A 15,116-nucleotide genomic window follows, 5' to 3' on the forward strand; every position below is an offset into this window, starting at 1 on the left:
TTGATATAGAGATCTCTAAATATTTTAATACCGAGACTAGACCATGTTGAGAAAGCACTATCAACCCTAGATGGGGGAAAAGCCGGGTTTGAGGCTACCAGAGTGGAAAAAGAGGTTCTCTGAAACCCAAAGTGACGTCTAAATTGATTCCAGATCTTCAATGTTGTTTTAACACATATTTTTGGTGAAGGAGGAGTAAGGGCCTGTAATGGAAGAGTGAGCGAGGAAAGACAATGATGTTGGTATAGATGAGGCGGCCTCCATCTCTAACCAAATTGGGGATGGGGATATCTCTCTGCTCTGCAACCAGTCCTGAATGATCTTAAGATTAGCAGCCAAATAATACAACCTGAAATCTGGTAGTGCTAGACCTCACGTCTGGTTTGGGCCTCTGCAAAAGCAGTTTTCGTATCCTAAAGGCTAATTTATGCTTCAGAGACAAAGTGTCGTACTACAAAGTGTTAGCCGGTAGAACTTTGTCGCATAACGTTTTGCATTTATAGTTCAGCGACAGTGCGCGTTGTTACTATAGCAACCAGACCCAAGCCCAGCAGAGGTTTGTTTACATTCCGCGAAAAATGGCAGCACCACTAACGTCGTCATAAAATTTTTTCCGACCGTGAAAACTGCCTGACTTGTTTACATTTTGGACAGATGTGGCTAGTGGGTAAATCTATCGCTGTTCCGTCGCAGCACTTTCGACACAAGCAATATCAGAAGCGCTATACTAAAATTTCTTTCAGTCAGTTTTCATGGTCGGGAAAAATTCCATGACAACGTCGCCATGGCAACCTTTTTGCCTTCGTTTCAGTCATCCAGTCACAGCTGCGCGACACTTAAGACGGCGTCTGCAACCTTACAAAAATCAGCAGGTACGAGACACCTGTTGACGACCCTCTAAAAGTGTCGGCTTGACGTCAAAACTGTCAAATTTACATCATTTTTGTCCAGCGACATGTCCAGCGGGGTCTAATGATATCCCAGACGATATACGAATTTGAGGAATCTGGTGTGATGATAATTGGCATAACTTGTGAGCTAATAATTTACTGGCTTTATCCCCTTGTTTGTAGTAAGTGCTCCTAGACTTGACAAGCACTTCAGTAACCTGGTCTTTTAACAATGTGTCAAATTCTGGTTGCAAAGTTATAAATATCTGGAGATGGTGAAACGGCATGAACATCATCTAATTGGGCAATACAGCATGTTTACACAGATAGCATCTTTTTTAAGTATGTTCTCATGTGCGATGTTGGAGATAATTTCACCCCTGATATAGGCTTTCAAAGTTTCCCACGGAATAGACGCAGAGATGTTTGGGGTTCTATTTGTACTTATAAAAAAGTCAATTTGATTCGAAACAAAATTGACAAAGTTTTCATTACTGAGCAGTTGAGTATTTAGCCACCAAGGCGGTCGCAGGTTATCAACAGTTTGAAAGACTACTTCCATAGTAACAGGGGCGTGGTCAGATACAACAATTGGATTATATGAACATGAAGATATGGAATGGAGAAGTCTGTCATCTACAAGGAAGTAGTCTATGCGTGTGAAAGTGTGGTGAACCAGTGAGAAAAAAAAAAGAGTATGCTTTCCCAGAAGTAAAAATTCTCCAGGGGTCTGAAACTGCAAATTCAGACATAAAGGTTCGGACAATCCTAGCTGAGTTTGACAAGGTAGTAGGATTAGTGGGGGATCGATCCAAATGTGGGTCTAATCAACAGTCACTGCCTAGGATCAACATATGGGAGGACATATAGGGGAGTGTAGAGAAAACCGATTTGAAAAAATCACCATTGTCCCAATTAGGAGCATAAATATTAACAAGAAGTACATTCGTATTTGACAGCCTACCACTGACCACTACGTATCTACCTACTACATATTAGAACATGTAAAAGGTATTGATCTGTGAAGTAAAATAATATACTCTGAAATAAGGAATGGAACATCTGACCCACCCATCTGCAGGTTTGGTTTATTAGTAATAATAATAATAATAATAATAATAATAATAATAAATTTATTTTATATAGCGCTTTCCATGAACTCAAAGACGCTTTACAATAAGTGGTGGAAAGCTAGGGAAGAGAGGTGGGTTTTAAGAGGTGATTTGAAGGAGGTGAGTGAGTCAGAGGTACGGATGTCAGGGGGGAGGGCATTCCAGAGTTTGGGGGCGGCAACTGAGAAGGCACGGTCGCCAAAAGAACAGCGCTGAGAGGGGATGGTTGTGAGGAGGCCGGCAGTGGATGAACGTAACTGTCTGGATGGCTGGTAGGGGAGCAGGAGATCAGAGAGGTAAGTGGGTGCGAGGCCATTTAGGGCCATTTAGGGATTTGTAAACTAGGAGGAGGAGTTTGAATGTGATGTGTGATGTGATTGGGAGCCATTGTAAATCTTTCAAGATAGGGGTGATGTGAGACCGGGAGGGTGTGCGGGACAGTATTCTTGCGGCCGAGTTCTGAACCAATTGCAGTTTGTGTAGGAGGCAGGAGGGAAGACCAGTAAGGAGTGCATTGCAGTAGTCCAGTCTGCTGGAAATGAATGCGTGAATTAGTTCTTCTGCATCGGGATGGGTGAGAGAGGGTCTGAGTCTGGTGATATTGCGTAGATGGAAAAATGAAACCTTGACAGTGTTGTTGATGAGCTTTTCAAAGGAGAGGGATGGATCGAGTATGACACCGAGGTTGAGGACCAGGGGGGAGGTGGAGACAGGGGTACCGTCAATGGTGAGGGAGAAGTTGTGTAGTTTTGTGAGCTGGGGTTTTGGTCCGATGAGAATGATTTCAGTTTTTTCACAGTTGAGTTTAAGAAAATTGTGTTGCATCCAGGATTTGACGTGTATCAGACAGGTTTCAATGATGGCAGTGGGTGGCTGATTTGTGGATGTAGAGCTGATATAGATTTGGGTGTCATCTGCATAGAAGTGGAAATTGAGACCAAAGCTGCGGAGGATGGGGCCAAGGGGAAGCATATAGATGGTGAAGAGGAGGGGACCAAGAACAGAACCTTGTGGGACACCCTGTGTGACAGCAGCAAGATCTGAGGTGTGACCATGGATAGATATGAATTCTGACCTATTTGTGAGGTACGAGTGAAACCAGTTGAGAGATGGGCCAGTGATGCCTAGGTGAGACAGACGGGTGAGGAGGATGTTGTGGTTGACTGTGTCAAAAGCGGCAGAGAAATCCAGGAGGATGAGTATGCTATATGCACCAGAGTCAGAGGATAGGAGGAGGTCATTTACCACTTTGGTGAGGGCTATTTCTGTGCTGTGAAGGGGTTGGAAGCCGGACTGAAGGGGCTTAAAGAGGTTATTGTCGGACATGTATGAACGGAGTTGGGAAGCAATAACTTTTTCCAGAAGTTTGGACATGAATGGGAGGTTGGAGATGGAGCGGTAGTTGGAGAGGGTGTTTGGGTCCAGGCCAGGTTTTTTAACAGTGGGTCAGGGACAGGTTAATGAGCTTGGTGAAGTAAGGGCAGAGAGTAGGGAGGCAGGCTTTAATCAGAGCAGTGGGGACGGGATCTAATGAGCAAGTGGTGGATCTGGCAGAGGAAATGAGTTTGGTGAGTGAAGCACTGTCAATCTGGGTGAAGGTAAAACCGGGGGGGGGGGGGGGGGGGGGGGAAGTTGCGGTGGCAGCAGTAGTAGGGAGTGGTTCATCTAAAAGGGGGTGTGGATGAGGTGAGAGTTTGGTGTATGTTGGTGATTTTGGTGTGGAAGAACTCTAGGAAGGAGTTGCAGAGTGATGGGGAGCCAGATGTAGTATTATTTACAGGGGGGTTGAGAAGTTTGTTAACAGTGGAGAAGAGGGTGCGGGGGTTTCCGTTGGAGTATTGGATTATGTTGGAATAGTGAGAGGATCGGGCAGCGATAAGGGCATCTCTGTATGTCTGAATGTGGAGTTGGTGGGCTTGGGCATGGACAGTGAGACCAGTTTTTTTGTGGAGGCGCTCCAGGCGACGGCCGGTCTGTTTCATGGCACAAAGTTTGGGGGTAAACCAGGGGGATGGAGTGGCAAAAGTGACCAGCTTAGTTTTGAGGGGGCAAAAGAGTTAAGGGTACTGGATAGTGTGGTGGACAGCTGAATTGCGAACTCTTCAGCGAAGTGTACAGTGCAGTCAAGTGGTAGGGCAGATGTGAATGAAGCAGCAAAGTGGGCAGGGTTTATGGAGTTTATGGTGGTCCTGAAGGATATGGTTCGCGACTGTTTGGGCTGAGGGGCAGGGGTGGACAAGAGAAAATGAATCAGTCTGTGATCAGACAAAGTGAACAGAGACCTGGTGAGGTTTGAGATGTTGAGACCAGTAGAACAGACAAGGTCTAGAGTGTGGCCCTTGGAGTGTGTGGGGAAGTGTACATGTTGAGTAAGGTTGAAACAGTCCAAGACTACATTGAGGTCAGAGGCAGGTGTACACTGAGTGGAGTCGACATGGATGTTGAAGTCGCCCAGTAGCAGTAGACGGGAAGACAGGGAACAGGCAGATGAGAGTAGTTCAGTTCATTCAGACAAAAAATTTGATTTGGTTTAGGGGGTCGATAGATAAGAACAGCAATGACATCGTGTAATTTAAATGCAACGTATTCAAAAGATGTAACAGAAATCGGGAGGGAAACTTCGGATGGGCTGAAATTAACATGAAAAATGATTGCGAGGTCGCCACCCCTTCCAGAGTGGCGGGGTTTGCAGAAGTAGCTAAACCAACTGGGGGCGTGGCTTGATTTAACGAGAAAAAGACGCCTGGCTGCTGCCAGGTCTCACACAAAAAAAGAAAGTCCAATTTATTGTTGATAATAAGTTCATGGAGCAGGGGGGATTTGTTGTTAATGGAGCGAATGTTCAGCAAAGCAAAATTGGCATGGCGAATTGACTGTTTGGCTACCGAAGGGGCTGTGGGGAATGAACGCAAAACCGAATAATCCACGAGGCAGGTGCTGATTCCACGTGTCCTTGCAGAGCGATCGATAGTCCAAATGGATGGGATAGATTGTGCTGATGTTATAGTGGCAGTGTGGATGTTACGACGACGGCCCCGGTGGAGGTATCGGGTACTTTTTGCATCGGAGGGAGTCAGTGTAGCAAGAATTGAGAGTGAGCAGTTGCGAAGGGCTGTACTGTAACATTGTCAATGAAACCTGGGGGTGATAAATTCGGTCGTGGTTGCGGGTGTTCAATAGCAACAGTAGTGTAAGAAAACCAGAAAGAAGCGACCGTGTCAACAGCCGTAGCATAGTGGGCTAGCGGCAGCTTTGAGTGTTGTGATACCTTGAGATGAGTTTCCTGGAGAAAGATGTGAGCTTTCAATTGATGAAGACGGTGGAGCAACTTAATACGTTTAACTGGGTTATTGACGCCTCTGCAATTCCAAGTAAGAAAATCAAAACCATTCCCTCCAGCTGGATAGCCTACACCAGGCTGAGTCCTGTCTAAAGAGATAGGACGTGTAAAGGACAAGGCACAATGTAAACTGAAGAGCTTAGATGACCCTAATAGTGCAAGTTTAAAAAACAAAGACAAGTGACAAAGCACAAAAAACATAGAAACTGTACACAAATAGGGAAAAACCCCTTCCCACAAAACCTCTCTTGCAAAAGCATCTCCCCAACTGAGATGCAAGCAAAACCCTAAATACAAAAAACGTTTAGAGCAAAGCATGACAACTCTTACTCTTTGCTACCTGAGATGTGACCATTGGAACCAAAATAAACCAAACATGCATAAATTGGCCCCCAGTAGAGTCTGAGGAAAACTAACATCAGTTAAGACAGGTTAAGGTCAATAAAATGGCTTAAGTGGTAAGACTGCGACTGAACTATGCAAACAGCCAAATATTGACATTAGAGGCGGTTTGGATCAAAATAAAATGGTAACGATACAAATAAAAAGTAATACTATGAGTGGAATAAAAAAAAACGATATATATATATATATATATATATATATATATGCATATCTCCATTATATCGCATTATAGTGGGGAGTCTACTGCATACTCACAAACATGGATTGGAAGTGAAAAAAAAAACAGCATTCAAGTATCAGTACACCCAGCAAAATTGGCTTCGCCGGCCAACCAGCCTGCCAGCTAGCCTGCTAACAAGACCGGCTAACTGACCATTTGTCCCACACCATGTGGTACAACAGCCGTTTTCACGTTTAAAAAAAAAATGAAATCGGCCGCAAGAGCCGGGTCCTCGAATCTGGGCGTGGAGCTGTCCGGTAGAGTCAGTCTCAGAACCGCAGGGTAGATGAGGCCGAACTTCACGTCCGGGCAGGTGAGTAGCTGGCGCTTCACAGCTCCAAAGCTAGCCCCGCTTCTTAGCCACAGCCATGGTGCAGTCCGCAAATATCAAAACTCTCCTGCCCTTGTAGAGGAGAGGAGATGCTTCTCCAGATGTCTTCAGTATGTCGTTGCGGACGTGAAAGAAATGCACCTTGATGACAAATGGTCGCAGAGGTTCTCCATCCCGGGGTCGGCTACGCAGGGTGCAGTGGGCCCGGTCTAGCAGTGGTTTCTCCTTCAGGCTGAGCAGCTCCTGAAGCAGATGGGCCACGAACTCTGTCGGTCGTGGGCCCTCCACTCCTTCCGGTACTCCCAGAAGACGAATGTTGTTTCTCCGCATTCTACTTTCCAGGTCCTCGCATCTATTGTCCAGGTATGCCACCCTAGTTGTTAGGGAGATGACGTTAGCCTCTAGCTTGCTAATGCGAGTGCTGTGGTCCGTAGCACCGCGCTCCAGCTCCGATAAAACTGCTCTGTGTGCGTTGAGCTTATTCTGTATACTCCCGATAGATTTTTTAAGCTCGTCTTTGACCAATGATATCTCTGACCTGAGATTGGTAGAGAGAAAGTCAATTTTACCGAAAATATCGGTTTTGAGGGAGCCCACCATGGATTGTAGCAGCTCCACAGTCAGTGTTCCCGTGGGGCCAACATTAGCCGCAACACCCGACGGCAGTGGTGAATCAGGAGAGGGTGCAGGCTTTTTGCGGCCTACTTTTGCAGACTCCGTTTTTGGCCGAGTAGATTTCATGTCATTTCAAATATAAATTGTTTAGAGCTCTCTTCAGACGCCTGACCAAACAGAAATATATACAATTTTGCAAGATTAACTATATAAATTTGGTCACTGACTCAGGAGCGATAAGGAGACGCGTCCTACATCCTTGGCTTCCAACAGCGCCCCCTTAGTCCTGTTATTTTAATTCTATATAGGATAAGGTGCAGTGATGAACATCGGAAAGTTTACAAGTTGATGCTATAGAGAAATATTACGTGTCTTCTGGTGAGATGATATGATCATACAAAGTCCACAAATTATTGAAACAGCCCAAACAGAAACTGGCTTATTTGTCGTCCATTTAACAAGTACCTCCTCCATGCTGTCTCATAACACACTGGACAACAGTGTCCATCTAGGAGTTCATAACAATATTCTTTCATCACCAAAACTTTGTATTCCGTCATAGCAAAAAGATAAACCCAAAAATAGCCCAAAGGCATAGCAATACAGTTGTGAAAAATGCTGTTCAATAAATAGCTTAATAAACAGAGGAATTTTTGCGGAATTATACAATGTCATTCTACTATCAATCTGAGAATATATGGAATAAATACACAATTTTACATGAAAAGGTGTCCCTTCCAAGATTCATGATCATTGATTGTACTGAACAATCAGTTTGGAAATAAATGCAAATAGAAAGCCTGGAAAGGTATCTAGTCTCCTTTTAATTTTATTACAAGCAATGTGAGTGGTGCACAAACTGGTGGAAGTGTTGCTTCATCGCAGCGTTGTGCAGAAACAATAATACTACAGAGTAATATACAAGCACTCGTTGTGGCATAATTGTTTGTTTCCCTTCGGTTTTGGGAAGATTTTACTAATTTTGCCAGCTCATCAGCATGGCTAAAGCAAATTCTCTGGGGAGTGGGTCAGAACTCAGGAGAGGGTTCTATCTATCTCTCTCATCATAAGGGGCAATTCTGTTTTATAATGGACAAAAAGCATTTTATTCATTTATGGAGCGGTTTTGGATAGGTTTTTGGACCCCAAGATATCTTAGACCCCTATTTTGATGAAAAAATAGTAATTCTCACTTGAAAATTATGTAAAAGTGAGTTTCATAACATAACAAAAAGAGGATATCAGAACATTCATCTCAACAATGCTCACCATTGTCCAAACTAAATTGTACCAAGTGCTCTTTTTACCTACAGGCTAGATAGTATCTAACACTATATCAAACCTGGTCTTAAAAACCCCCAGAGTTTCTGTCTCTACTACATGACCTAGCAAGATATTTCACACATTGCCTACTCTCTGCATGAAAAATGCTTCTTAATGTCAGTGCTGATTTGACCTTTTGCTAATTTCCAAATATGTCCCTTTGTTCTACTAACATAACTCAACCAGAAGAATTTCTTGTCCATGAGTCAAAACTGTTTTTGTTTGTAGTGAAATATATGATTATGTTATTATTTACAGCAATTTAGACATTGTAGATAGATTTGGAGACACAAGGGACACCAGGGTACACTGCTTACTTTTTTATTCATACATCTTTAGTAGTTCTGCATATGACCTTTTGCACATTTGTGGTCAAGGAGTTTATAATCCAGACCATGTATAGTTTTGCCTGTTGTATATATATATTAGGGCTGTGTATTGGCAAGAATCTGGCGATACGATACGTACCACAATACAGGGGTTACGATTCAATATATTGCGATACTGTAAGCATAATGCTAACGTTAGCGGTGCGCCCTTACGCTACTTCCTCTCTCAGCAGGGTTCCTGCAGGTTTCAACAAGTTAAATTTAAGACTTTTTAAGACCTTTTTAAGACCACTTTGAATAGAATTTAATACCTATTTCATGGCCATACTGGCAAAAAAACTATGAAGGAAAATTACTATGAAAGAAGAAAACCCACAAAACGATGTGGGTCGAGGCATATCCACTAAAGTCAAACCAAGCTGAGGATGTAGCATAATGCATTGTGGAATTTTTATACAGGATTGGAGCTCTTAAAATAATTCTCACCGACTGAGGAGGGGAATTTGGGAATAAGGCGCTGTCCTATCATCCTACTACTTGAATAAAGAAACTTTGAAAAGTTGGACCCCATAAAGTTTTATAAGCACACTAATATAGCATTCTTTCTTAAAATAAGAAAGCCTACTTTGTTCACTTTTGAACAAGTATAGGCCTACACATCAGGAAAATATACTTAAGATTATACTTCTCAACATTTAGTACACCAAGTATTCTCAAGCAGGCTGCAGAATTTATACTACAATGCTTAACTAGTAGTAAGACACTAGTGCTCAGTGGATGTTTAAGTTACTTCTGAGTTTTATAAACTAAAACGTGAACCAGTTAAATCACAGAGTTGTCAAAATCAGACTAGTTGGCCTATATTTAAAGTTAACGAGTAGCCTACAGTTCTAATTTTATTTTATTAAGGGGGTGGTTTTATGGTTTTAAAGACTCCGCGCTACGATGATATTATACACAGATTGACGAGCATTTTTATTTTTGTGCATGGTAGGTTTGATCTAAATTCAGTTACAGAGTATAGCGCTTTTTCCTAAAATAGTATTTCTCGATGTAATTGTGTCGCCGTGTTAACATTTCTACGGTTGCGGGTCAGGCACTTTTCACAGTAAGAAGAAATTTTTTTCAGATATTGCTTGTGTCGAAAGTGCGGCGACGAAAACAACGATACAAAAGATTTACCCAGGAGCCACATCTGTTCAAATTTCACTTGGGTCTTGTGTTTCTCTGACTGATCATGCGATCAGTCAGCCAAGCACTAAATGTGCTTTTCTCTAACCACGTATTGTTAAACTTACACTTCCCCATAAAGTTACAAATGTAAAGATTTTAAGATGTATAATCACGACACGGTAGCAGAATTTCTCTTTACCTCAGGCTCTGACTGACGCTAGCTCAAGCTTGGTTGCTAGGCGCAGTTGCTGAGACCCTGTCTCAGTTTACGCTGGAGTGGTAGAGTCAAATGGCTGAAGATAGATTACAACACTGCCATCAAGCAGCCGGGGGTTTAAACACAATACAAAATGAACCACTGTCTGCCACAAATCTTTGCATGTAAACTATTAATTAAAAATCGATAATGTTTTTGAGAATCGATACAGTATCCCAAAACATAATATCGCGATACTCAAGTGTATCGATATTTTCTTACACCACTAATATATATATATATATATATATATATACAGTGGCCACAAAAAGTATTTGGACACTGAAGCCATGCTTAGAAATTTATGAATTTTATTGAATTACATAACAAAATGTCAAACCAAATAACATTTATGTTAAAGATAGATGCCTTAAGCACACTTTTCAAGCAAAACATTTCACAAAAAGATGTTGGTTGGCTTTTAAACAATAAAACAATAGATATACTGCTGAAAATGAAGACAAAAAAGTATTTGGACACTCAATAATGCCTTCAATAAAGATCACAGTTTAAGTGTTTTAGTATTTAGTTTGCCACCCTTTACTTCGCAAAACTTCTTGACAATGTCTGGGCATGGAATCAATTAGTTTCATGAACAGCTGTGGTGAAAGTTTCCTCCACGTTTCAGCCAGCAAAGCTTTCAATTCATCCACACGAGTGCATCGACGGCCTGACATTTTCTTCTCCATTGCATAGATGCTCTACAGGGTTTAGGTCAGGGCTCTGGGACGGCCATTCTAAGACTGAAATTTTCTTTTTGGCAAAGTATTCTTTCAACAGGCGGCTGGTATGTTTTGGATCGTTATCCTGCTGAAAGATCCACTTCTGTCGTTTGAATAATTTCTTTGCTGATTTCTGTAAGTTTGCATCCAAAATGCATCTGTATACTTCAGAGTTCATGATTCCATCAATGCACACAAGCTCACCAACACCACTGTAAGAAAAACAGCCCCAGACTTTCACATTTCCACCTCCATGCTTTACAATACCTTTAGTGCAGTCTGGTTGGAATTCTTCTCCTGGCTTTCTCCACACAAATGCTCTGCCATCAGATCCATGGAGGTTAAATTTGGACTCATCAGAAAATAAGACAGTTCTCCAAAAGCTGCCGTCTTTGTGCGCATGTTCTTTTGCAAATTTTACCCTGGCTTTCCTGTTCTTTAGGCTAATGAATGGTTTTCGCCGCATTACTCGCCCTCTGTACCCATGCTCATTGATCCTGTTTCGAATAGTCTGTGAACTGAGTTGTATCTGGTAATTCTTGTTGATGTCTGAGGCAATCCTTGCTGCTGTTTCTCGCCTGTTTTTCTTGATGCTACCAACAATTTTTTACAATATACCCAACTGTGGAAGATGGGAGATTAAGTTTTTTGCTGATCTGTCGAATACAGTTGCCTTCTTTGTGCCAACAAATGATGCTAGACGTTTTCTCAGAACTTACTTCACTTTTCTTAGCCATTTTTGCAATTACTTTCAAACAACTGCTCCAAGATCATTTATAGTGGGTAAATGAGTCAATTATCCTTAATTTCACACAGGTGCTCCAACCACAGGTGTAGTTCATCATCAAATTAACCATGGATATGTTCCACTAAGTTTCACAATCAGTATAGGTTTGAGTGTCCAAATACTTTTTTGTCCTAATTTGGAACAGTATATCTATTGTTTTATAATTTAAAACCTAACAAACATCTTTTTGTGAAATGTTTTGCTTGAAAGGTGTGCTTAAGGTATCTGTCTTTAACATAAATGCCACTTGGTTTAAAATTTTGTTATTTAATTCAATGAAATCCATACATTTTTAAGCGTGGCTTAAGTGTCCGAATACTTTTTGGGGCCACTGTATATATGATCTCTGGCATCTGCGCAAAGGGGTTAAGTATAGAGCAAAACAAACTAATTTCACTCCACTGTTCCCACACTTCTGAAGGGTATGTATTTAAATTCCAAATTAAATATTTTATTTATTTGTCCATTTGAGTCCCACTGAGGTTATTTTTGAGGGAGTCCTGGCTGTGATACCAGACAATTCAATAAGACAAATGACTTGAATGATATTCAAATGCACACAATAAGTTGGTGTACTAAAAGAATTACCCGTGGGGGAGGGGGAGGGTCTGAGGATTCGGGGGCATATCCCTGAGGACTCTACCCTCCTGCCCTGCTCCTTAGACACTTGACCCCAGTTCTTCTCCATCCTCTCACGGGACCCTGAGCGGCCCCGTCCGCCCCCGCTTCCAAGGCTGCATTCTCGGGACACAGGTCTCTGAATTTCCACCTCCCCTCTGGAGCGGTTCCGCACAGACAGCAGGGGTGTCATCCTGCTGCGAGGAACAGAACAAGATAAGAGACACAAATGCTTGTAAACCATGAGAGACCAACCAATACTTGGTAACAGAAGTAATTAAGTAATTTCACTTTTACTTAAGCATGCAAGTAAAACAAACGCAATTCTCTTTGGCAGTGATGACCTGGGGAATGGGATGCAAGTGATTGTATAGAAAATTAGATGCAGGAGGGTTGATTAACTTGCTAGATGTGAACAGTCAGTAGTTTTTTTTTCTTTCTGTGGCAATTTCATTCAGGAGCCATAAGATATGCCAATACAGCAGTGAAAACGCTGCTCACTGAATTTTTCTAAAATTATATTAAGCCATTCCACTGTCAGTATCTGCAACTAAATATAGAATAAATATACAACCTTACAATTGGTTGTACATGTAGAAATGTCCCTTTAAAGACTGAGAGGTCATATTGTCTTGGACAATCTGTTTGTGAAATATACACTCAGGTGTGACGCCTGGGTACATTCCAAAATAGCTGTGCGTTACGGCATTGTCACCCTTTTTAGTACATTCTGGCTTGATAGACGATCATTTTATCCAATAGGTGACAGAGTAAGCTTTCTAACTATGTGTAACATGTCTAATTTCTTAATGAATCGCGCTTTATTAGCCCAGCATAACTGAAAGTTTTTTCTCATTATCGCTGCCTTACGCATTCACTCTGTAATAGCAGTAAAAGACATTGCACCCAGCGAAACATAATCGTTGAGTTCCATCATATTTTGGAAAATATCATTATTACTGAGGACTTCTGCATAGCCAAGCCATATGTTTGCTGATAGACCTAGCTGACTTGGGCTGTGTCCCAAATCACCCCGATTCCCTATATAGTGCACTTTTGGTAACAGCCATTTTGTAGTGTGTCCCATCTGGGAAATAAAATAGTAGCACACTATATGTGTGGCGGTCTGCAGAAACCCGTCGGATGTCGCTGCGACTCATTGTTAGAAAAATGAGTTTTTTGGGTAAAATGAGATCACACGATTTAGATACTCTGAAGTCTTTACTTTGTCATGGTAAATAAATATCGTGAACACTAAATGGAAAATGTTCATTTTTAGGTATTTGTAAACTTTGTTTGCTAGCAAAAAAGCAACGTTGTTAGCTTGGGACAGCGGTCTGTTTCTGTAGGTAGAGATACGCCTGCTAATTTCAGTCTTGTCTGGTGTCCAAACAAAGCACTACAACAACATTCAAAACACTAAATGAATAACTTAGTGTCTGCAAATCTAGCTGACTATAAAGAAATCTGTCATTTAATATTTCTGAAGTCGTGTGGGGTTTCACCCGGGATGAATGAGAGTTAGCCGACGTGCCTAAATTTGGCCGTTCTCCTCTCGTGATCAACAGGCTAATATTGCAATTGCTAAGGGATTATGGATCACTCAATTAAAATTAAACATAGGTTATGTAAACATTTAACATCAATAGCCTATACGTTAGTGCTTCTTTTCACATACTTTTGTCTCTTGATCAATCAGATTACACTATAAGCATGTTGGTCATGCAAGTCACGGGCGCTTTCGTCTTCTATTTCCCTTTCCATAAACTTGCTGTCAACTATTTACTATTTTGATTTGTGTAAAAGCAAAGAGCCATGTAATTGTTGGAATTGGTGTTGACTGGTTGGAAAGGTTAACATCACGAGTTACAAGACCGCAGTTGGCAGTCTTAAAGGAGTAACATGGTCGTTGAATGTGACACTTCCCAGTTGTCTTTAGGCAACAACAAAACAAATGTGCATAATTTTTTTATTATTCAGTCATTTCAATGTACTTTAAAACGTATTTTTCTAAGCCTAAATTTCTCACTATAAAAGTTCACCCGAACCGTCCGGGCTTGGTAATGAGAACTGTCAGTTAGTTATGATTGACAGACCGTGCCCCGTTACCACAGCTACCCCCATGATACGCGCTCTTTTTGGGAGACTGAATTTTCACAAGCTAGCTAGCTTAGTAGTATATCAAGTATCGATAGATAGTAAGGACGTTGACTTATATCCAATTGTAATTTTTGCTATCTAGCTAGCCAAGTTAAGATAAAAGCACAACTATAACGTCCTCATAAAAGCAAACTAGCTAACATTAGCTAGCTAGCTAAATGAATATAACCAGAAATAATCTAATAGTCCTTAAAAGGCACTCTAATTTAAGTGAACCTAACGTTAGTCAAATATTTGCATTGTCTTGCCTGTAAGCCAGCGGTGCAAACTATGGGTTTCGAGTTATTCATGGGTTTACAGGGCGTGGAAAGGGGAGTGGTTACTGTGTTCGTGACGCACCAAGTTGACAACTTTCTCAACCGGTTGAAAATAGGACGATAAATTTAAAACGCATATTTCTCCAAAAATACAGAACGGACATATTTAATACTTTACTCATTGTGTTTCTTCAATGCATCTTGTGCAAACAGCACATAAAACCGAGAAAGTGTGAAAATCACCATGGTACTCCTTTAACATAACAGGCACAAAACACCAACAAAGTCCAGTGATCACGCGAAGATCAGCTGATAGCTGTCAAAACATCCTTGCGTAGTTGACGGCTGCTGTCAGTGAGAGATGGCGTCTTTACAGGATAGTGATGTAGCCCGTTGTTTGAATGAATTGCCTTCTATTAACATGAGTAATGTTTCCAATAGCTCTGAAGTAAGACAGTTAATCAGTGATTAATTCACAAGTGGTCCTAATCTCAGAGACAGTGACAGTGAGGTATCTGAATCGAGTGATGAATCAAGTGACAGGAAAAACCGTTCGTCTTGTTTTCGCGCCTGATACT

At 41.5% G+C, this 15,116-nt stretch overlaps 1 protein-coding gene across 3 annotated transcripts in view; it reads right to left on the reverse strand.

The window, feature by feature from the left end:
• ccdc61 (coiled-coil domain containing 61) overlaps positions 1 to 15,116 on the reverse strand; it is a 94,059-nt gene that overhangs the window by 26,251 nt on the left and 52,692 nt on the right. For 2 of the 3 annotated variants that reach the window (XM_035410186.1, XM_035410177.1), the window contains one exon: positions 12,092 to 12,315. In XM_035410186.1, the coding sequence (XP_035266077.1) occupies positions 12,092 to 12,315 (224 nt within the window). Of the gene's footprint in view, positions 1 to 12,091; positions 12,319 to 15,116 lie in introns of all 3 variants that reach the window. The other variant, XM_035410169.1, reaches the window with a different exon arrangement.

Source organism: Anguilla anguilla, chromosome 1 (genome assembly GCF_013347855.1).
Source record: "Anguilla anguilla isolate fAngAng1 chromosome 1, fAngAng1.pri, whole genome shotgun sequence".
In the NCBI taxonomy this organism is placed as follows: Eukaryota; Metazoa; Chordata; class Actinopteri; order Anguilliformes; family Anguillidae; genus Anguilla; species Anguilla anguilla.